We start from the raw sequence: 23136 nt of genomic DNA, 5'->3' as shown, positions 1-23136 counted from the left end.
TTTAAAACACAATTTCCATTAGTTAAACTGATAAAAACATTTTAGTGTCTCAAAACGTTTTTATATGTGTTAAAATATTCTTTACAATTCAGACGGTACGCAGTTTCACTCTGCTGAGAATTCGTTTACATTGTTACCCTATTTGTATAGAGCCTGAATTGTTCTTCTGTAATCCATTCAGACTCCAGGATTATTTTCCCTCACTTCTCTTAAGAAATCATAAGTCAGCTCTGAGATATCAAAGGCTTTGTGAGTGTTTTCTGATGACAGCAGATAGTGAAGTGCCCCATTATTCTCTTGGCTCTTTTTCAGAAAGTCAGCAATCACTCTCCAGCGAGATGCTTCAGACTCTTCCTCAGCCCACTTGTGGTCAGGGAGGAGAGTGGACTGGAGGAGAGGGAAGACAGAGTTGTGGTACACCAGGACGAACAGCGATTTCAGAAATTCTCCATCTCTCTGCAGAGAAGAGGATTTGAAAGTACTTCAGTTCAAATACATGGCGTTGCCAAGCACTCCTCCAGAAGTATTGTGCACAGGGGGGGAAAAAGATCAAAGAAGAAAACATTCGGCTAACCCCTGGTTCCCAGGATTACAACGGGAAAAGATCTGACCTTCCTAAATAAGCATCGGCTGGCCAGATGGGCCTTGGACTCGCCACCGAGGAGTACACTACATAAACCACAGATCAACAAATCCGCTCTCCAGCCAACTTACTTTTCCAAACGACAGAGAGCAGCGATACGCAGCCAAACCCTGCTGGGTGCCACGAAACAGCCACCGAGAGCCCTTTGTTCCCGGGGGTTTTGTATCTCTTCCCAAGAACACCGGCATGCGACGACTGCTCCCCAAGCCTCTGCACGCACAGAGACTGCCAGGGTAGTGCCACATCCTCCCCGCCTTGGAAGCCCAAACTCCACTTGTTTCTCTACTGCCCCAGGCAGAGTTGGAATGATCCCACACTCCTGGCAGCATGTGGCTCTTGGCGGGAGGCAAGGCCACACCGTACGTACTGTTACTTCCAGCTTTCATAGGACGTTTTGTGCATGGCAAGAATTACGCCCTCCCCTGTAAAGACCAGTTTGAAAAACTCAGACTAAGCAGCAGCCCGGTCAGTGATCAAACACTGAAAGATCCCAACGCTGTAACTAGACAAGATCTGTGCGCCTCATTTCCCACACGCACACTAGAAAAACCCCTTCATGCAAGGAGGGCAGATGCAACACGCTGCCTCCTGGAAAACTCGATCACCAAGACTCTTCCAGAAATGTGAGCGCTATGAGTGGCACTGAACGCCTCAGCAGCAGATTTAGCAGCTAAGCTAACAAGTCACACAGCCGTGCAAGGAGTAAGAATTCACCAGGCAGCAATCCTACCACGGGAGTGGCACATGACAGATCAGGTAAAACTGGATGGTTCTGGGATACCGAGGAGTTACTAATTCTTTGAGCAGATCAGCTTTCGTTTTGGATAAATGACCCTGAAAAAGCAATTCTGACTCAACAGCATTTTGTTTTGTTTGCACAAACGAGGAGATCTTCTCGCCTCTCTATTCAGTAGCACGCACAGTGAATGAGATACCCTGCTGCTGCTCCCAAGAAATGAAGTGCCTTGGACCAAGAGCCAGTGCCTTTCCCGTTCCGTTACCTACAGCTTCTCTTTGTCCAGAGAACAGGCGGTAGGACCAAGGTAGGGTAAGCCTGGTGGCATGGGCAATTCTGTTCCTAGCTGTCTACACACCAAAACTGGATGGAGGTTACATCTGTCTGAGGTAGGGAGACTTGCAGAATTCAGAGGTCTTTTTCAGGCAGACTGATGGGAGGTCTGGAGCTCAGAGGCTGGAGGAGGAGAGATTATTCTGTGAACATACACGGCCCCTGTTGTATCAGTGGAAAGTTTTTACCAGTCAAGTACTGGAAGCACCTCGTGAAAGGGAGCCACGCTTCGGGTATGAACCTGCCACAGGTTCCCCGCTAACAACCATACACAAACGCAGAGACAAAGGGTTACAAGTTAACTTCATACTCCTCCTAGCTTACTGGTATAAATATGGGTAAAGAAACGTTAAGAACTGCATTTAGCATATCTACATTTTCTAAATAAATGTACAGCAAGAGAAAAAGTTAACTAGCAATAACACTGACAGAAAGCTTCTTGTTCAAATTAGATTGAACGTATGTCAAATAAAAAACTCTAATTTTTTACCTTCTCGGATCTCTTCAACGTTCTTTCTCTATCTGCCCAAGCGCTCTAAAATGAAGTGAAATGTCAAATCAGACTGGGATGGTGGAGATCTAAAGCAATTCCATTTTTAGCTGCAAAAATCTCTCCTGCAGTCCCACAGCTCCTGCCACAGTCCCACTTCCCTCACACTCCCCACTCCTCCCTGGCACTAACCCACCCGAGCACGCTCCTGCTGTGGCTGCATGGCTAGCGGCACTCAAACTAGCCAGTTCATGTCTCTGCATCCCTTCGGAACGTACTCGAGCCTTCTCCTGCAGTTTTGCAGGCACTAAGACACAAGAGCTGTATGTACTTGAAACAGTTAAATGGAAAACCAAACAGCAGAAAAGTTACCTTTTCATGCCATTAAAAAAAAGAAAAAAAAACCCAAACAAACCCAAACTCAGATTCTGCAAACTATCTGGGAAATCCTGACACAACAGATGCAATTGAACGCTGCATAGATAACATACCCGAAGTGCATCCATCAGGTCTGGCTGATCCACGAGTTGAGGGAAAGTTGCTAAAATAGGACTACAGATTACATCTGAAACAGAAAACACACACACTCAAAGGCTAAGGAAGAAACAGGATGGTTTTCAGGGCATCAACACATCAAGGTGTTCAGCACATCCCCTCCCCTCAGATAATTTCAAAGGGAAAGTTAGCTGCAATGGTACTCCGGAGCAGCAGGGAAGGCAGAAGAGCTCTCCATCAACTGCATTCTCTGACTGCAGCAAACTGAATGGCTGAGAGACAGTTACCCTGACAGCGACACACAAACCACAACTGCTGGGTTTTTAGGAGAAGCCAGCAAGCAGGAGACCTGCCTGGCTTCACGTACAGGTAGACTGAGGTGGTTTTCCTCATTTTTGCACCTGTCTTTTTAATAAACATCTGAAATTGTGCTGCTTGGTTTGGATGAGTAAACATGCTTTCATTCTACCTTAACCTGGCTCACGTTGTGTGCGGTCTTAAGGTAGCTGGGTAACAAGTGACAGAGTAAACGTACCAAATGGGGCACATCCCCAAAGCGCCTAGGCCTCCCGCGTGCCCCCCCGTCAGCTGCTGGGGCCAGCGGTCTTGGTGCAGCCGAACAGGCTGGTGTGTCAGAACCGTGGGGCAGGGCAGCACCGCCTCGCTGGGACCGCAGGAACCAGCGCTCGCTCCTAGGAAGGGCAGCACGCCTTGACCCCAGCGGCGCGGTGGTCCTGTCGTTATTTTAGTTAATGAGATTGTGGATAAGACTACAAGAGCGCTACAAGTGACACACAATGGAATTCTGGTTTTCTTGTGATTTTACACTTGTCTCTTTATGTGCAAGTTGATGGAAAGTTTAGTAAACATTAGTAATTTACCGATAATAAAACATGGAAGCAAGCCAGAACTGATTACTTTTGTGGAATATAACTGGCATTTTAAGCTACCTGTTAGCTGATTTTGAAATAAGAAAAATCTCCCGTTACACTAGTAAAAAGCAGAAAATGGCTAACAGAACAACTTCTGAAACCCTGGGGGAAAGCCTTTAAATCATTTCAAATGAGGCCTGAATCCAAATGGATGCAATTTATCTCCAGGAGAGGTCATTAGCCTTATCTATTGTCCTACATTATAAAGATCAAATCAAGTAAGGGTGACAGTTCCTAACTAGCCTTTAAAAACTAAGCAGTTTCATTTCTCTGTGGTCAGTTTATTAAATAAAGCATTAATTTCTAGAAGGGTCTGCCTTCCAGATACCGAAGTCCATATACGCAGAATGTGTATTAAAGCTCAAGAAAATCAGGAAGGAAGTTAAAGTTCTGAGCACCTCTGAAAGACAAACCTGTAATTCAGGTGCCTAAGTATGGCTAAAGAATGTAAGTTAAAAATGCTCGTAAGTGCACATGCAAATTTATTTGCCATAGGAACAGACAATAATTCAGTCTGGAGAAGAAAAGGGAGAAAACACAAGAAAGCAACTTTGCAGTACCAATATATATTGTATTGGTGTACAAATTCACCTGTAGTACAGTTAAGAAATGTAATTTTTCCATATTTCAAATTGATATTAAAATGGAGGAGACTATAAACTATTACAGTTCTGTCGAAGGCTGTTGAAAGATGTGGAAGGACTAAGACAGTTACAAAATCAGAGCAAGATACTGAGTTCTAAAACCAGAACTCTTCCAGAGTTCTGTCTCTTCCTGCTGCATTAGTCAATAAGTAAATAACGAAAAAAAAAAAAAAAAAAGAGGATTACTTAGCCTCAATGACAGAAACATCTGCCTAATCTCTTCTGTAACTCAGAGAGCATGCAGACACTAGAAATTAATGAGTAAACCTGTATGCATGCCTAATTTCTCATCCTATGGGTGGTGAAAAGGAAACATTTATCTTCCAAATAATCCTTTACCTTTATTGGCTTTCCATTTATTTGTATTTATTTAGAAATAACTCTACCTACCTGCACAGGCTTTTTTAAAATGAGAATTTCACTGAAAGCACTTCATTCCTACCGTGTGGAAAACAAAACTATTCCGGTGGGGTTTGCATTCTGCTACGTGATGTCAAACAGGGTAACACATCAGATGCGGGCTGAAGTATTACTAGTTTGAAATACAAACACACCGAGCGGTGGTACTCACAGCAAGAGGCTGTTCCCTTTTGTCTACAGGGACAACAGCTTTCTGTTTGTCCCCACAACACCTGCAGAGTGAAAATTAAACACACTGAAATCCTCTACACAGGCAGCATGACTTCCTCACCTTGTGAGATGGTCGGACAATGGCAGCACTACAAAGGAACAAAATTCTACACGCCCTGCAGCTGGGAGAGTTCCTCCTGCAGCCGCCTGCTTTCTCTTACAAAAGGGAGACTCTGGAGAGAGTAACTCTCTTTATGAACCTGATCTTTCTCCAACACACTCTCCATACGGAGTTAATTCTCCGCAACGGCAATTCTTACCTGCGCTTTGTATGCTTATTCTGTCTTTCAGGAGGGCATCACCAAGCATTTGTCGATAAAATATCAAGAGATGGATGTAGCACATACTGCCCAGTAACGTTTCTGGAAGCAAACTATTGGGAAAATAAAGAACATGCGGTTGAGATTTTTATTGAAAACTGCTCCTATGAAACATTCAGTAAAACCTGAGGGTAATGACAGCTTCACGGATATTATTCATTAGCTCATACTGTCATCTCCACGAACCCATCACAACTTTTGAAGGCATACATTGATACAGCATACATGGATACAGACTCCTGCTGTTGCAGTTCTTAATCTTACCTAAAGACTTTGTTTTCAACAAAATAGCTCTGAGCATCAAACAGAGATCAAGTATGATAAGCCGGGAACACGACCCTCGGTTTTTTCCATGGCCAGTGCTCCAGGGAAGGGGAATACTTTAGATCTCTGGGACCATTCGAGGCTATGTGAAATACTCTTCCAGTTTACGGCAGCACACACGAATACTTACTTCAGGACGGCTTTTGACTGCACACTTAGTGACCTCAGTTTCACTAGAAGCACAGGCTGTTTCCTGAGTGCCATAAACTGATGAAAAACCCCACTGCCTGCTGAAGAAAGAAATACTCACTGTGAAATCAATCATTTGGAAAGAACATTAAGAATTATATTACAAGAACGGGCATTTAAATTTGGCATGAGATGTTTTACTAAAACTGTAATGGTTTAAGGATAGTCTAAAAACCAGGAGGAACTGCACGTCTGAAGATTCATCGGCTCTATCAACATTTGGTTGAACATAAGCTATTGCCTCTCTGTAGTACGGTGGATTCATGATATGCCTGGAGTAACGCAGAGGTAAGCGTCCAAATGGTAAAGGCCTCCCGTTGCTCGCAGCATGTGTCGCTGGCAAACGGGTATTTTTACAGCTTCTGGAGGAAAGCCATGGCCACCCTTATTTAAAACACAAGTGGTCTATCATCTGAACCAACTCTTGGGGAAGCTTTATTCAAGCCCACAGGGAAGACCCAGTACAGATGTTCTGTAGCGTATTTACGCACGCGTGGATCTTACGCGCAAGTGATACGGGACTTGAACAGGCTGGCTTGGGAACTCTTTAGACCAGTGTAACTGCTGAGCCTTGTACCATCCATCAGCCCATAGCCACGAACTGTTAAGTGCAGTTAAGGAAATAATTGAATCCATTTCCCAGAACTAACCTTCAACCTGCAAACGCTGGATATTACAGAAACATCAGCACTGGCAGATGGTTCCGAATCCCACCAGCCAGTTCTCTTGTGCAAAATAAGAACACACAAAACTGTGTTTCAGGAGGGCATCAAAACAAAATCAAACCAGGCTGTGGTGACTGCGTGCTAACAGGAGATAACGAGAGCATGTTGTAAAATCGGTGTAACATTTGTGATATCGTTCTAGTTTTATAGTGTTTAGGAGAAACACACCTCTTCTTGATATCGATGGGTCAACCTCAATGCCTCTCTCGTAGGGAGTACCACCATTTAATAGCAGCTCATGCATCCTGTGAAAGAAAAGCAACACAGTGAAAATAAAAAGATAAAAGGATACGCGAGAACAGCACAACCATTTCCTGAGAAAGCAAGCTGCCTGCTATCTCAAATAAAAAACTGACATGGTGCTTGATGTTATGACTAGTATTTTATGTGAAATGACTACGCCTAATTAAGTAGCCAAATCTCAAATGATAGATTTGTATTATATTGGGAAAGTAGTTAATTATTTTGAAAGAAATTAGCAACATTGATTTTTTTTCCACATGACCCCAGTATTTTTCTTATATGAAATTTAGCAATTGTTTCACTAAAACGTTTTTAAGGAGTCATCGCTTACATAGTACATTTTAGAAATGGAAAATTTAAAACACTGAAGAATAAGGTAATCTCAGTTCTGTCAAGAGTAAGTCACTGTTGCAGGAAGCATGGCATTTCACTCTGTAGACACCAAATTTAAATAATGAAACAGAAAAATAACATTAGAGATTACATTTAGAAGAGATTTAGAGACTTAATAGAGCAGTAGAGGTCTCCCGTGGGTATTTTTTTTTGCCCTGTAATCCAAGTATATTCAGAATACACATACATATCTATATATATTTGGTAAAAACCAAAGTATCACAAGTCTTATCTACGATGAATAATTCTGTAAATTAATAAAAAGCTTTCCTACATTTAATAAAATAGAAATATGTAATTTCATTATTATTTAGTTCATGGGTCCAACTATCATTAATCATAAAATCAACTGCAAAACATAAGCTTATTCACACTCTCCGAGTGAGGTAAGAGATAAATTCACAACTCTTAGCTGCTTAGTCTTGGAAACCAATCTGCTAATTTTTACATGTGAAATGGATATAAAGTGCACGTCAGGAAGAGCTGGAATCAAAAAGGACGCTGCCACCTTCAGTTTGGGTAATGATTCTATTTTATATAAACAGAACACTAAAAAACTCCCTATTAACTCAGGCTTTTCCATAGTTTTAAAATTCCTGAAGAATATTTTTCAACACACACTAACTTGCAACATTTCAAACCTGAATGTTGGGCACAGGGAGCACTTTTCCCACACAAACTTGGTAGAACGTACACCGGGTGTGGAAGCAGGACCGGCATTCTCACTGAAAGACCCAGTACAACCTGCGCTTTAGTCTGGGTTACACCTGCCCCTCTTGGTGTGTAAGTATGAAATATGAACTCCTGGCCTAAAATATATGCATATAAATACATATGTTAATTCACAGAGAGAAAGAGAGAAGGAAAACATAGCAAACGTACTTGGAAGGAACAGGCATTCCATCAGAAGTAAAAAGCTTCAGAAATGCCCAGCCACAGCTTAGCTCTCCTCTTTCACCTGTTGACTAGCAAAAAAGAGAAACGTCAATAATTTGAGCAGGTAAACCAGAATGAGTAACTGAACCACAAACAATTGTTTAGGATAATCACACGAAAATTGTAAAAATGGTAAAAGCCCCAGATTAGCGGTAAGCAAACACTGACTGTGTCACATTCACAGGTGTTTGAAGATGTTTACCAAACAGCACACACAGTTATGCTGAAGGTGATCATCTATGAACATATTTAAGACATGAGGATTTATAAAGCCAAGAGACACACATTTAAGTTTGACATAAGGGAAACCCGAGTACATCAGGCTCCTGAAAGAGAAGAAATGCACAGATACAAAATGTAAAAGCACCCAAAGCTGCACTGATGCTCTAAAGAGTGCAGGACAGAGAAAAGGACAGGAAGAAGTTTGTCCAGAGGATTTACCCATCTGATTCCAGAGTCATCAGTTTCCAAGCCAGAGACCCAGCGCATCAGAAGGCTTTATTTGCAGTACCAGAGACAGTGCCCGGGAATGGGAGCGGATCCTGTGTGCCAGCCCATCCGCCTCCAGACCCCAAAAGCACCAGTAACAGCAGGTAGGAACTTGTAAACACTTCAGCTTTCATTTAAACTTACTCCATAAACAGAAGCAGACAACTTCGCCTAAACTTGACTACTCAGATTAGCGTGAGGAGGGCAATTTTGTCCCATTAGGGCTCTGAACCACTGCCCACCAACACGCTGTTCATCACCACAACTGTCACAGCCCAGCTCCCTACAGATGTACGCTCTGCTCATCCCCCTGAGCAACAGTTCTGCAACCCCACCACGCTCCTGGCAGGTCTCTCCTCCCCATCACCACAGGCACTACACTCTTGCACACTAAGTTCACACCCGTGTTAGTGAAAGATAAAATACAGCAACAGCACCCTTTGCAACTTCTCTAGCTCCATCTTTTCAGGATTCTGCTGCCCACCGTTTAACACCCTGCTTACTAGCTGTTCTGGGTTACCCTGCTTTTCATCTTTCACCCACGATTTACTTGACTGCCAAGATTCAACTGAGGAAGATCGTGACCATAACGAAAACGTAAGTGTTCGGAAAGAGGCAGCGAGACTCAAGTCAGTCTTGTTGATAAAATAGCTGAGACCTTCCAGAGCAGTGGCCTGTTCTGAAAAGCCACTGTATCCTCCAAATATCACTGTTTCTTATGCTCCTGGATGCATCTGCCTTCTACTACGGTAGTTCTTATGGGCTTTACCATCTATCGTGTTACTACCCGTTGTAATTCTCAGAAGCATATCCTAGATGGATAGGAAATATCTGTATCAATTCCAGCTACAAACCAGAGTCCATACTATTTAAACAGTTAAAATTTTAGTTTCCAAACTATATAGCACAGTAGTCTGAAACAAATCACAAAGATAGAAAAACAACGTAAGGAGTGAAGAGGGAATTGGTCCTTTGCGATCACGTTACATGAGATCTTTAACAGACGAACAGAAGTTGTTTCATTGTAAAGGTACATTCATGTCCACCAGTCAGGAAGTCTTTTAAAAATTCTCTAAACAGTTCCAAAATCCACCATCGTTCTCCTCCCTCCCAGAAGCCAAAAGGCAGACAATCTTTTAGTAAGCCAAGAAAGGTTCAGCTAAATTTCCATTTGGATCTCACAGTTTGCTGCTGGGATACTACAGCTTAACATCAAATATTGGAACAGCTGGTCCACTTTATAAATCTGTGCTTGGAACAATTTATACTGCAACTTTACCCACTTACATGGCGAAGATAAGTGATGCCAAGTTCAAATAATATACCAATGTCTGAAGACAGAGAGCTGGACCTGACAAAACAATCCCCATCAAGCAAGCTGGGTAAAATGCCCGTTACCTAAAACAGGGAGAGGGGTGGGGGAGGGAAAAAAAAAAAGTGAATGTACCTATTAAAAAAAACAACTAATTTTTAAAGGCCATCAAACAAATCACTCATTCATGTAGGATCTCAAGCTCAATCCCATTGCATATAAAACAAGATCAGGGTAGAGAACCGATTTCAGTTGAAACCTTGCTCCCCTTACTCTTTATCTTGCCATGCAACACAACTATGCTACCAAGGTACTTCCGTCTGCGCTAACAAGCCATTAAAGAACTTTAGATGTCAAAAAGCACTTAATTCCTTACAAGAACACAGCAACGACTGGGGTAAGATGACAACATTACTGCTGTGAGCGTGGCCCTGCATGGCACCTGAAACATGGGGCCAAGCATGTGCTCTTTTTAAAATGAAATCAAAGCAAAAGTTCACATGCACAGTGGCTAGTCTCTTCCCTTCTCCACATACACCGCGTAGCGTCCGCCTGATGCTGATTCAAAGTTAACCAGTGTCACCGGCTGCATCACCAGTCCCTTCTGCTACTTTTCCTTCCCCCCAACTCTTTTCTCCAGTGTTTTTGCTAAAACACTCAGTTTAGTTTGAATTCACGCACTTCAGCATGTCTTTTCTGCATATTCATTTTGGTTGCAGTACATTTTATTTCTAACACAAATACCAGAAGTAATAGATGTCAGTAAATAAGCAGCTGTAAACAGACAGTTACTTGGCTATGTCACCTCCTGAGCAAGATACCTACCCTCGGAGAAAAGGTCCATGTTTGAGGATTTTTAGGTTGCCACGTAGCTCTCACTGTGTGAATGTTACTCAGCACCTGAAGCATGACAGCGGTGAAAAAAAGCTATGGCAAGTGTTTCTGGAAAGCTATGCTTTAAGCTTTAAGAACATGCAGTACCATCCCTGATTAATCCAACACTGCACACAACAAATGAAATTACACTTTCTCTTCAATTTTATCAGATGGCTTCAGTTTAAAGGACTAGCAGAAGTTTTCCCTGAAGCCACAGAGCACTTTCCAGCCATTCTTGCTTCATATACACCACTAACAGTCCCCTCGCCCGCAACAGCATTCAGTGCAGCTGAACGAAAACTGCCAGATCGTCAGCGCTAGACCCTGTTATAAAAAAGATGCGCTACATGTGCGCACAGAGGAACACAGAGGATCAACAGCAAGTGGAGGAATCTTGGTATGACCCTGACAACAGCTACTCCCAGGCCCATCACAGGAGATCAGCCCAGAACACACTCATCTCCACAAACCTAAAGGAGCAAAGAGGCACAATGGCAGGTGGGGAAACTGAAATTATGGACTCGGAGAAATGGAGCTTCCACCCCAGCCCCTCCCAGGGCTGCCCAGGACAGCTGTCAGCCCCAGGGCCTGGGTGTGAGCCCTGTTGTGACAAGTCAACCGGAGCAGCTTGCTGGATCACCTTACAGACTGAAAGGGGTCACTGCTTAGGGGTACAAGGTGCTGGCAGGCAGGGGAAAGGCATTTTGGGACTGCACGTGACTTACTACAGGCATGTTCAGGGGAGAAACCAAAGGCAGAAAAAGGGAGGGATCAAGGTGCTTTTGGAGTAACAAGGGTGGGAAAACAGAGGGATAAGTATGCATGTCTGGCCATGCCCAGCACAGCACCTGATCAGTGCAGTCTGCCCTGTTTACTCATTAAACTGCATTTATAACTATTTTTCTGGGTGAATGAGCTCTCTATTCCAAATGCATGTGTGTGCGTACATCTAGGTGCCATCAACTAGCCAGACCACAGGTTACTGGGGGCCCACACGACCTCAAGTGAGACACTGAGGGTACAGAGAGAGAGTTAAGTGGCTGGGAGGCAGATTTTGTGTGTGTGTGTCTCTCTGAGCGAGGAGCTGGAGGAGTTGGCTACCAGAGGAATCAGAGCGTGAAAGATCCTGAAAAGATCCACATCTCATCCAGACTTTTTTTGATAGCCAAACAACTTACCCGATTGCCATCAAACAGACAGAGCCGAACATGTCTACTGAGAACCTGTATACTGAGTCCCGGGAGAGGAATCATTTTACAGCTACATAAAGTTACAATCAGGGATACTCTAGTTGGTCTAGGATAAATCTGAAATACAGACAACAGAAGGAGGATTAAATCTACAAGGTCTTCCTACACGTGGTAACATTTTGTGTTTATTTCCTGAGATGACCAAGTGTAATGTTCACTCAACCAGATTCCTCTAACCACAATGCTTGTGTAGTATTAGCAGCAGCACCAAAATTTCTTCATAAGCCTTTAGCTCTCTTCTAAGGAGATTGCTACAGACATTTTAGCATGACAGACAGAAGGTCCTATTCAAAGTTTGAGAAGAAATATTCTAAAAATGGGCAAATGAAGGCATAAACACTAGCCAAAATGAAAGACAAATTAACTCCGTGATTTCACAGTGCCTAGCAGAAGTTTATGGTATAAAGATTCAGACTAGTCACCCATGCAGATCTGCTTCACCCCAGACAGGGAAGGAACCCACAGATGTAAGATGAAACATGATTCTTACCCAACACGATGATTTGTACTGATTTTTTGCCTATTAGAGAGTAGCATGTGATAACATCTACTGCCTAAGGAGTCTCGACTGACATAGAAATCTATCCTCTGTTCCACAGCAGTATCCACCCACCAATATGAAATATTGCAGCATTTCGCATCTAGAGATCCTGAAATTTCTCTCAAGCCAAAAGTATCATAGCTTTCTTACCAGTAATACTCACAGTATTTTTTTCAGAGTTCCACACCAAGTCTTTGAAAGCCACCTGTGATGGAGTAAGCTCAGGCTGCAAAAAGTAGCTTGCTCGAAACTGATTGCCTACAACAAAAATAATTTTAAAACTTTACTTTTTTTTTTTTTATGATCTTTATTGCCACAACACCCAAAATTCAGATGTCCATTTGAATATTTGACTGGTCCAAACAAAACCACGGAGATATCTTCTACAAGCACCCTTCAAAAAGGGTACTTTTACTATTCATAAGCATTCTGCAGCATTTCATTCCACAAGCACAGTAATTTAATTAACAGAAACAACTATTGATTTGAAACAGTTTTAAACAAAAAGATAGGAAACGTGTAACATATTTGAAGAGATTCCAAAAGGCCTTTGAGACAAAGGGAAGATTAAAAAAAAAAAAAAAGCATCCTTTTCTGCAACACCCACAGGAAGTATCTCACAAAGAGGAAAATCTTTAAAATCATTAGGAAATTTGTCATTGCCAGCATGGCCAGGATTTCACACAGATAAATCAAAACTTAACTGAAAAAGGAAAAAAAAAAAAGCCTTTTATACATCATTTGATAGGTCAAATATAGCCTGTACAGATTACCCAACTATAATTAAGCAATACTGATTTTAGTCCAGTAGGCTAGTAAACAGGATAAGGAACTCACCACAGACACCTGAGAAATCTGCACTGCAATTATTGTGAGAAAACCTTACCTTTCTCTAAGAGCTGGAAAAGTGTGGATAGGCGGAATCCTGCAGGAACTGCTCCTGTGGCTGCCAGTACCTCTACTGTGTCATTCTATTAAAAAAACGACAAGGGGGGGCGAGGGCCAGGGGAGGTGGGGGGGGGGAGAGAGACAAAGAAAAAGTATGTTAGTATTCCTGCTACTTAACATGTAATTCTATCCTAATTTAGAAGTCTCACACAACAAGTATCAGAGATCCAGGGTATCAGCCACCTCTCCTCACCTGAAGCTAATTTCACCCACCCTCAGGAGCTTTTGCTCTGTTTCCTGTATGAACCCAGCCAGACCCAATTTGTTAAACTCCCCCTCCATTTCCAAGCTGCAGCAGAGCAGTCAGTTACAGAACAAAGTCACACCCAGCACAGAACTGGTAAAGCCCTACTGTGGCAAAACAACAAAAGACATCTTATTTGCATCTTCATTTGGACACATAGGCTGGGCTGCAGCCCATTTCTAAAGTATGGGAGAACATTCCTGTAGTATTCCTTGCTAAAAAAAAAAAAAATTGTCATTTAAAACCAGTGGCCTGCAATGTGAGAAACAGCGCTTGGTAATAAAAGGCAAACCTTGTCTACAAAATAATTAACATGACAGTAAATGAAGCTGCTATGTAAGAGATACACCTACCTCCGTGACAGCTCTTCTTACAGCACTCCAGTGAGAATCTGTTCTGGAAGAAAAATAATTATTTTTTATAATACATCATCCTCATGTGGACAAAAATTTGAACACTAAATATTGATTAGTTTTTAAATAGCAGCAGCTTAATAACCGTATCTATCTGAGAAACTACTAACAACGTATTTCTAGTCACTAAGACTAACTGCTAGACTGTCTCATGACCCAGTCATTCTTTGATTTTGAGGGGAAAAAAGGCAGACCAAAGCAAAACTCCCCAACAAACCCGCTCAAGTAAAAATGTGCCTGCAGACTGGAGAAAAAAAAAAAAAAAAAGCAAGTGCACTCCTGTACTGAAAAGAAAAATTCAAACAAGCAAATACCCTTGTGAGGTATTCTCACTGTCAGAAATGTAAGAAAACTGCCCGATTTAAGGAGGAAGAGTCATTTTATACTTACTTGCCTTCACATCACTCCATTTACCTTTTCTTAATTTCAGTTCCACTTGCTGTTTCATCCACCACTTCTATGTGTTCTTCACTTTGCGCTTGGCTTTCACCACCTTCACTATGGACCTGTAAATCAGATTCAAAATGGCAAAGGGCTCGATTTCTTCACAGTTCTGTTTTTAAAAATGCTTTCTCCAACCATAGCACATCTCAATAGTTCAGAAGAGGAGATTTTTCCATCTGTAATGTATTACTCCATAGCACTGTAACTGCAGAATACTGCCCTTAGCTCTGCAGCTACAGCAAGGGGTTGGGAGTATTACTACAAGTAAGCAAGAGAATGCATTTGCAAAGGGATTTTTAAAGAGAAATACATCAGCACCATGAAGTAAAAAGCTAGCTACTCAGCATGTTCTTTAGTTGCATTGCAAAAAGCTTTGTTCCATCTGATCACTCAATCCCAGCTGTGCACCCACACTTCAGTGTCCACCACCACTGGATATACACGTGCGTAAGTACATAAACTAACATGTGTAAGCAACTCTAAAAAAAAAAAATACAAGTTACAAAGCTTTAAAATCAATTTTTAGAAGGTTCTTCCGTGTCAAATTACAAAATACTCCAACATTCACAAGGATTCACATTTCATATAAATTATGAAAAGCCCAAATTAGTCCATAGCAGCTTGGAATCTTCAGAGCTGATCTTTAGTGAAAAAGATTATGACCTTCATATTCAAGAAACTTCTCTGCATTTATATGTCGCATCTTCACAAGGCACAAAAATACTGCTTTTGCTAGCTATCTCCATAGATGTATACAGGCATAGTATTATTTCCAAACAACTGGCAAAACACTACTGTGTGTCCCCACGTAAGCATTATGATCAATCTTACGCAGACACACTATCATTAATAGATATAAAATAACAGAGGTGAGACTAGAACAAGATAAGACTAACCGCAAGATAGGTTCTAGGAACGAGGCCTCTCTCCCCTTTCGAGTTTTCGGCTACCCACCAGCCATCTGCCTTCTTGTCATGTATAAGCAGGACTTCCCCTTTCTTTGCCATTAGAAGGAGAGACAGAGAAAAGACAACCAAGTATTTCAAAAGGGCTCCAGGCACAATTAAACAAACAAAAGCTTATTTTTCCCTACAACAGAGATCACAAGACTACCGTGACAGACCCTGCCACTACAGAAGGTGGCAAAAGGATACTGGACTCCACTAAGCCAACTGTACACCAGGAAAAGCCATTTCTCCTGAATCCCACAAGGAACTGGCTGAATCCCGAAGAACAGGATTTAATTACAGTTATTGCTTAATACAGAATGATCTGCAGTAAAAAAACTTTTACAAAGACATAGTTACCATAAATGTGAGATCTCCTTCCTGCTGTGCATTAAAGTTCCCAACTGCAATACATTCTTTAACATTCGGATCATCCAACAATTTATCCTCATCGGCTTCTTCACTGTCTTCCTCCTCACTACTTTCCTCATCTTCACTGTCCTCCTCCTCTTCATTCTCATCTTCTGCTTGAGGATCTTTCTGATGTTCCTGATCCCTAAACAAAATAAATCAAACTTTTAAAATTATTATTTTAACAAATTTTCCCGAAATTTCTGTAAAGCCTTGCAATATGGGCTTCTCTGCAAAGATGTTATCCAGATACAGAATTGTCATTCCTGTTTTACTCTCTGTCCTGATCTGAAAAAACTCCAAAATTCCAATGGTGTTTCCTTCCTGAGCCTACAGGCCACACTGCACCCTCTCCTCTCAACCGCCACATTGTATTTCAGCCATTAACCAACACCCTCTGAAAACTCCAGGGAGTCCTTAACGACTGCATCAAGAAAACAAGCCCGTAAGAGCTGGCTCAGGAGCACTTTTTTTTTAACTGTGTGTTAAGACAATAAAGGGGATGGATTAAAAATTTTTCAGGGTCCTTTCCAACCGTACATTTACAAATCTACAAAAGTACAGATTGTATTTGTTTGTTTAAGCTACTTACACCCCGTAACTCGTAGTCACATTATCTTGATCCAAGACAAGAACAAGTTTCTGCAGCTGCTGAGAAAGTTTTAGCAATAGCTTTTCTTCTTCTTCTTTCCTCTGACTGTAATTCCCCACAGGTGCAGGCTCATCAGCCTGAGAAAGAAAAACACAACAAATTGCTCAAAGAATCAAAGTTTAAGTAAAACAGTTAAAGTTCCCCTAGAAAATTAGTTTTCCAGACATGGCTTACAAACCCGCACCTTCCTGGGCACTGTCACTCCCTGTTTAGTGAGACCTTTCTTGCCCTTGCATTCTGCCAAGATAAAATTTCAAGCTAAATTTCAAATCTGCATTCCCTGCTTCCAATACAATGCATTGGGTTGATAAACATTATTTTATAACATATTGGGTTGATAAAGATTTTAAGCACGGAACTTGTACACAATAAAGCATTAAAAATGTGCTTTAAATAATATACACGGATCTCAGAGATCCCAGTTGGGGATTGTGCAGGGCTAGGCACTGCTCTTGACATGAGACATCTAAAATCGAAGGAGGCTGGTATTCTCTAAATACTCTTGGTGATGTATTTTGGAGAAAACCATTAACAAATTGTCTCCATACTTACTTTTTTCAAAGCATAAAGAGCATTTGTATTCTCATCCACCAGTTTCTTCAGCTGCATACATCTGCATTGAAAGACAGAGGGTGTTTTCTTAAAATTCAGAACGTGTGACCCAAATCACGCATGCTTACTGAAACGTGTCAATATAGATACTCCGAACTTTGCCTGCCTGCATGCACACAGCCTGACAAATACCAATGTACGCCCAAATGGCAACTTAGCTGACTGATACCTGTGATGGGCAAATACCCACTTAAAACTCCCTCAGCCCTTCGGGACTGGGAAGCAGCTGGCCTGTGGCTTGTGGAAAACAGACAAATGAGAAGGGGCAGGGAAGAGATCTGTACGATTAGGAGAAAAACGGAAAGGCACCCAGGGAACCATCTGCTCCTTCTGCTGCTGCAAAGGTGACGGGGAAGCGGCGAACCTGGCAGAGGCTTTGCTCAGAGCCACCAGGAGATGGTTCTTCCCACAACACAGAGTTAAGCTGTGCGACTCCTGGCCACGGAGCGCTTCTTAAAGAGAGAGGGGAAGGCCGGGGGCAGGGGCTGGGAGCAAGGCCGGGCCCCCGCAGCTCCGGCGGGAGGGGACCCCTGCGGCGCCGCCTCACCTCTGCCGAAGGGCCTCCCGCCGCCCGGGGGCCGGGGCTGCGCTCTCCGCCCGCAGCGCCTGCACCTGCAACACAGAAGGGGCACCGGCAGCCGCCGGCTCAGCTCGGCTCGGCCCAGCGCCCCGGGCCCAGCCGGGCCGCCCGCCGCGGTACCTGCGCCTGCAGCTCCCGGCTCCGCCGCTGCACCCGCTGCAGCGGGCCCCGCTCCCGCCGCCCCGACATAGCCGCTACGCAACGCGCGCGGCGGCGGCGCGAGATGTCGTCACTTCCGGCGCGCGCGGCACGCCGGGAGCGGCAGGCGCCGCGGCCCGCCCGCCCGAGGGGGAGCCGGGGGCTGCGCGGCCTCCGCCCCCAGGCATCGCCCAGCCCTGGCCGGGCACGGCCTGGCCGCGCTCGGCACCGCCCGGCCGCCAGCGGCACCCGCCGGGCCCTGCTGTAGGCCGCGGGTAGGAGCCAGCAGGGCCTCACCGCGCCCTGGCCCGCCGGCCAGGCCCTCCCCTGGGGAGCTCCCGCAGCCGTGGTGCATCACCCCTGGCTTCTGCTGGAAAACGCGCCGGAGCACACACCTCCCGCTCACTGGTAGTCCCCCCCGCCTCGACAGAATGGCACCTGTATGCAGGCACGGCCCCAACAGCTGTACGAGAACCCCATTCCTAACAGCCTGCCAGTCTCGAGATGTAAAACAAAAGACGCACCATGAAAAGGTACCAGCGCTTCGCTGGTAAGGCAACTACAGCTCAGGCAGAATTGGGGCAGTTGGAACCATGTGGTCCAGTCAACAGCAGCACCCAACACTGTGTTCCCCGGCCTTTGCACTGAAGGAACTTCCAAAGGTCTGAAACCTTGTTTCTACCGAAAAGCCACAGGACTGCTTATGGGGCTACAAACGTGCACTTTGTGATCTTAAGGGGTGCCAGGCAGGTTTGGTTTTTTTCCCCAAAACTGTTTGAACTTCTACAGTTCAGCAATATAGTTGAAAACCAGCAGCCTGCACAGCGTGCAGTAAATCCTCCAGAGCAAAGCAAGAGCACATCCTGTCAGGCGCAAGGAAACACTCTTCCAGAACACGCTAGCAATGGGAGGGGAAGAAGGAACACACTACAGCTACCTCCGCAATTCCTTGTCCAAAGCGCAAGAAGAAATTCAAAGTCCAAAGCACAAGCATCCTTCGTGTAATTTGCTCATTTATTCTACCAATGCATGCAGCTATTTCACCACTTAATTGTCCCCAGTTCTTTTTTTCATGTGCACACTTTCATACCGAGATCTGTCACTCGTTACAAGCACCTGTAAGGTATGCTGCTTAGCAGAGAAACAAACACATCCAGGAACATCGTGTCACGTTTTTTGCCAGTTTAACGTATCGGCAGCACTCCTTGGCCAGGGCAGAGCAGCGTATCTCTGTAGCAGACCTAAAGCAAGGCAACACAGACAACCTCGAGAAATACAGAAGTATGTTTGGTGTCATCGTTCCTGCATCCTCAGTATGTTGTTAAGTCTCCCACAGTTCAGGATCTTGTCATCTAAAGGACAGAAGAGAGTCCCCAGCATTCCACGGATGCCATCCTTTTCCAGCAGCGCTTCAACATTGCTTTCACCACCCCTTTTCAAACTAGCTCCGACGGCAGTGTGGGGCAAAGCCAGTTCTGCTCACAGAGTGTCCACCCAGGTGGGGCTCCTGGAGGGGACAACCAGAGGATCGTGTTGACTTCCTAAACCTGGCGAGGCTGCTCGAGGAGACAACTGGAGGGTCACGCTGACCTCCCAAACCTGGCGAGACTGCTAGAGGGGGCAACCGGAGGGTCACGCCGACTTCCTAAACCTGGTGAAGCTGCTGGAGGAGACAACCGGATGGTCGCGCTGACTTCCCAATGCTGGCAAGGCTGCTGGAGGGGAACAGCCGGAGGGTTGCACCGACCTCCCAAACCCGGTGAGGCAGCCGGAGGGGACAGCCAGAGGGCCGTGCGAGGGCCGGGAGGGCAGAAGGCTCCCGGCAGCGCGGCTCCCCCGGGCTCAGGCCGCCTCCAGCTGCTGCTGGGCAGCGGCGAGGCGGCGCTGGAGGCGGCGCTGGCGCCAGCGGAGGAAGCGGCGGCGGGCCCGGCCCGCCTGCCAGCCCACCAGCACGCCGGCGGCGAAGGCGGCCAGCAGCGCCCAGCGCACGGCCCGCGGCCGCAGCGCCTCCAGCGCCATCCCGGCCGCTCGGCTCGCGCCGCCCCCGCTTCCGCCGGGGCGGGGCCGCTAAAGGCGGCGGGGCCGCGGGGCGCGTCTGCCCGCGCCATGGCGGAGGCGGCGTCGCAGGTAGCGGGGTGGCCCGGCGGGAGGGGGGGGGGGGTCCGCGAAGCTGCGCCGTCCCTCGAGCCCTGGGCACGCTACAGAGGCGAGAAGCGCCCCGAAGGAAGCCTCTTCGGGTTCTGCTCGGAGTTCGTTTCAAGCTCCAGCACCTACTGACCAGCTGCACTTCTCCCTTTTCCACAGGACCTCTTGCTGGCAGCAGCATTTGTCTCTGATGCGCAGTACAACAGAAATATCCCTTTTAAAACCTCCCCAGAGGCAGTCAGGTAAGGAGTTCTGCGTGCCCGCAAACACCCGCGCCATCACCTTGGGGCAGGGCTCTGTGCTGGTCTCAAGCTGGGCGGGGGAGAACCCACTGCAACTGTGTCAAAAGAGCAACAGCCAAAAAAGGTGAAGGGCAAGGCGGGAGACCTCGGGTTCTCCAGCTGGATGCTGAGAACGTTGGGTGGGCAGGATGCAAAGAACTAGATTTAAACTGAAGTGTGTGTGTTAAATGGGGCTCGGTGCATCTGTGTGTTGAGGATGGGACAAGAAATAAAAACTTGGGTTTTGTTGGAGGGAAAGAAAAAACTTTCAAGCTGCAGCGCTCTGTGGGGATGAAGAGTTTTGGAAGCTTGGTCAGCCCTCACCAAGCTTGGGAGGGCATGCTGGAGCGTGGCTGTGCTGGGTGTAAGAGGCAGGGTCTCGGCAGCAGGGGGCTGCACAGCTGGCCTGTGTGGGAGAACAGCCCTGTCCCAGGCCATCGCAGCTGTTACAGGTTGGCTTGGCAGCAGGTGACACCAGCCCAATGCAACACCAAAACTTCGGCTAATCAAAGGAATGTATGGCACCTCTGCTCAGGTGTGCTTCAGAAAGGGTGGTTGCTGCTAGCTAGGGGCAGCAGTAATTAAAAGGTTACGTTAATTGGCAATAAGTGCCCTGAGTCAAGAATGTTTTTACCTGCAGTGGTGACTCTCTTTGCTTTTAGTTGCTGGCAAGAGGCTGAGCAACTTCAGAGAAGTGACTTTTCCTTCAGGTTGGGGCTGCTTTAGGCAAACGCCTGCCACGTGTAAAACTTAAGAGAAAGTGGCTAGCGTAGAAAGGAAAGGTGATACAACAGACTGCCAGCAAAGCGGTGGGTGAGCATTAATGGGTCCTGTAGCCCTCCCCACAAAACCCTTCCCTCTTACTTCTTGTGTCTTAGCTAATGAAGTTTCTTGGACATTTTGGAGATGCAAGTATAGTTAAGTATGTTTGTTATAAAGGATTTGAGCAGGTTCATGCTGTTGCATAGTTGTGGTGCCTGTCTGATTCGGAAAAAAACTGAGTGTGTGCATATAATCTTGGTGTGGTTTAACCCTAGCTGGCAACTAAGTACCACACAGCTCCTTGCTCACTCAGTGACACCTTGGTGGGATGGGGAGGAGAGTCAGAAAAAGATAAAACCTGTGGGTTGAAATAAGAACAATTCAATAATTAAAATAACAACAACGATAGTAACTGTAAAGAAGAGGAGATGGAGAAAGAGGAGTAAAATACAAGGGAAAAAGAAAAAAAGCAACAAGTGATGCACAATACAGTTGCTCACCCCACGCTGACTGATGCCCAGCCAGCCCCCAAGCAGCGATCGGCAGGCCCCAGCCAGACACACACCCCCGCACCCACCCCACCCCGGTTCATATACTGAGCCTGACGTTCTGTGGTATGGGACAGCCCTTCGGCTCAGCTGTCCTGGTTATGCTCCCTCCCGGCTCCTTGTGCACCTCCTCGCTGGCCAAGCATGGGAAACTGAAAAGTCCTTGGTTTAGAGTAGGTGCTACTTAGCAACAACTGAAACATCACTGTGTTATCAACATTATTCTCCTACTAAATCCAAAACACAGCACTGTACCAGCTGCTAGGAAGAAAATTAACTCTATCCCAGCCAAAACCAGGACACCTGCCCAAGTAGGCTTAGTATAACTAATAGAAATTATTAGGTTTTACATGGTTGTGTCTTGATGGTGTAATTAAGGGGATAATATCATGTCATCTGTGTAATTGCCTGCCCTGTAGTGTTTATGCAGGTGGTTAATTGGCAGCTGAGGTGACTCTTTGGCAATGTTGGCAGGGTTTTTTTATTGGCAGGGAAGCTACATGCTCTATAGAGCTACTCTGCATCTCCCTAAAGGAGCCACTGTTGTATGCCATAGTGTGAAACCTCCTGTGGGAGGCTGAGCTGGACATGTTCATGGTTTTTGCTAGCATTCACCAGAGGTTTTGCTGCTGTAGGAGTTAGAGTGCTGCTTGACCTGTGTATGAAAAAAAAAAAAAAATTGCTGTGCAAGTCCATACTTCTCTTTGGTGGCTCTTCTTATCTCTTTGCTTTTTAACCTGAAAGAAAAAAGGATGCTAGATAACTGATCAGACTTAATTTGTGTGTCCTGTGGATACCTGAGCTTAGCAGAAGTTTGCACTCAAATTAAGGAACAAGGTAATTACAAAAAGGAAGCAGCTTTAGCAAATCTGCATGTTGCAGTCCTAAACTGAACTGGAGAACACCTGTGTTGCACCTTCCTGGATTTTTTTTCCTCCCTGAAAGGGAGTATGGCATCCGTTGGCTATGATGCTATAAGAAAGGGCCAGGAAACAAATTGCCAAATCCCTGGCTGGCAGAAATTGTGCTGCTGTTACCCTTCTTCCTCCATGACTCGTTGGGACAGTGTGCGCTGTTCTTCCAAGATGCGTTTGGTAAGCGCATGGGTATGTGCACTGAGGCCTTTATTTATGGTGCCACTGCCTTCTTTCTACAGGCTTTATTATCTCTATAACCACTGGATTATGCGAACAGCCACCTACTTCTTCATCTTTCTCAACCTGTCCCTTGCGGTGTTTGAAGAACCTGCTGTGTATCCGCTCCCCTTCCTGGTAAGTTTTCAGCATAGGAGCAGCAATGCAGCCAGCATTGCATTGCTTGGTAGAGCAAGCAAGGGTTTCTTGCTTGAAACTAGTTGTCAGAGGTGTTGGGAGATAATTGAGGTTGATATTTCCGTTTATACCTTTGCTCTACTGAAATGGGGACAAAAAAGAGCATAGAAGTTACACAGGGACTATGGGAGCCATCGTGGCTGTCAGCAGTGGCTGATGTGACTGCAGAAAAAGTCACA

The 23136-nt window shown here is 45.2% G+C and overlaps 2 protein-coding genes across 7 annotated transcripts in view; one reads left to right on the top strand and one right to left on the bottom strand.

Annotated features, from left to right (window-relative positions):
• Positions 1–22: 22 nt before the first annotated feature.
• NPHP1 (nephrocystin 1) lies at positions 23–17976 on the bottom strand. Of its 6 annotated transcripts, none has more exons than XM_055816432.1 (20): positions 17873–17976; positions 17720–17784; positions 17113–17173; positions 16501–16637; positions 15858–16053; positions 15447–15548; positions 14521–14612; positions 14047–14089; positions 13388–13472; positions 12665–12759; positions 11889–12017; positions 10660–10734; positions 9810–9920; positions 7980–8062; positions 6630–6706; positions 5678–5777; positions 5164–5276; positions 2694–2767; positions 2203–2247; positions 23–456 (listed from the first exon to the last, which is right to left on the bottom strand). In XM_055816432.1, exons 1-20 carry the CDS (start codon positions 17939–17941, stop codon positions 178–180), a joined length of 2031 nt encoding a protein of 676 aa, XP_055672407.1. In that variant the 5' UTR covers positions 17942–17976; the 3' UTR covers positions 23–177. The 6 variants fall into 6 exon arrangements, with proteins under 6 accessions (XP_055672407.1, XP_055672409.1, XP_055672408.1 ...); XM_055816434.1 differs by having other exon boundaries at positions 23–387; XM_055816433.1 differs by having other exon boundaries at positions 5678–5774.
• Positions 17977–19611: 1635 nt separating this feature from the next.
• The window catches only part of BUB1 (BUB1 mitotic checkpoint serine/threonine kinase), a 34278-nt gene continuing 30753 nt past the window's right edge, over positions 19612–23136 (top strand). Inside the window, exons 1-3 of the mRNA XM_055816213.1 lie at positions 19612–20017; positions 20195–20277; positions 22783–22897. Of these exons, the coding sequence (XP_055672188.1) occupies positions 19997–20017; positions 20195–20277; positions 22783–22897 (219 nt within the window). The 5' untranslated portion in view covers positions 19612–19996. The remainder of the gene's footprint in view (positions 20018–20194; positions 20278–22782; positions 22898–23136) is intronic.

The sequence above is a fragment of the Falco peregrinus genome, chromosome 11 (assembly GCF_023634155.1).
Source record: "Falco peregrinus isolate bFalPer1 chromosome 11, bFalPer1.pri, whole genome shotgun sequence".
In the NCBI taxonomy this organism is placed as follows: Eukaryota; Metazoa; Chordata; class Aves; order Falconiformes; family Falconidae; genus Falco; species Falco peregrinus.
Note: the sequence above shows the minus strand (reverse complement) of the source record. Positions and strands in the feature narration are given on the sequence as shown.

Bases quoted from the DNA above. Each gene is read 5' to 3' on its own strand.
- NPHP1 (XM_055816432.1), bottom strand. From the start codon at position 17,941: ATGTCGGGGCGGCGGGAGCGGGGCCCGCTGCAGCGGGTGCAGCGGCGG. The intron at 12,760-13,387 runs GTAAGGTTTTCT...TTTTTGTTGTAG, and splicing joins TTTCCAGCTCTTAGAGAAAG to GCAATCAGTTTCGAGCAAGC. The intron at 9,921-10,659 runs GTAGGTATCTTG...TCCCTGTTTTAG, and splicing joins CATGGACCTTTTCTCCGAGG to GTAACGGGCATTTTACCCAG.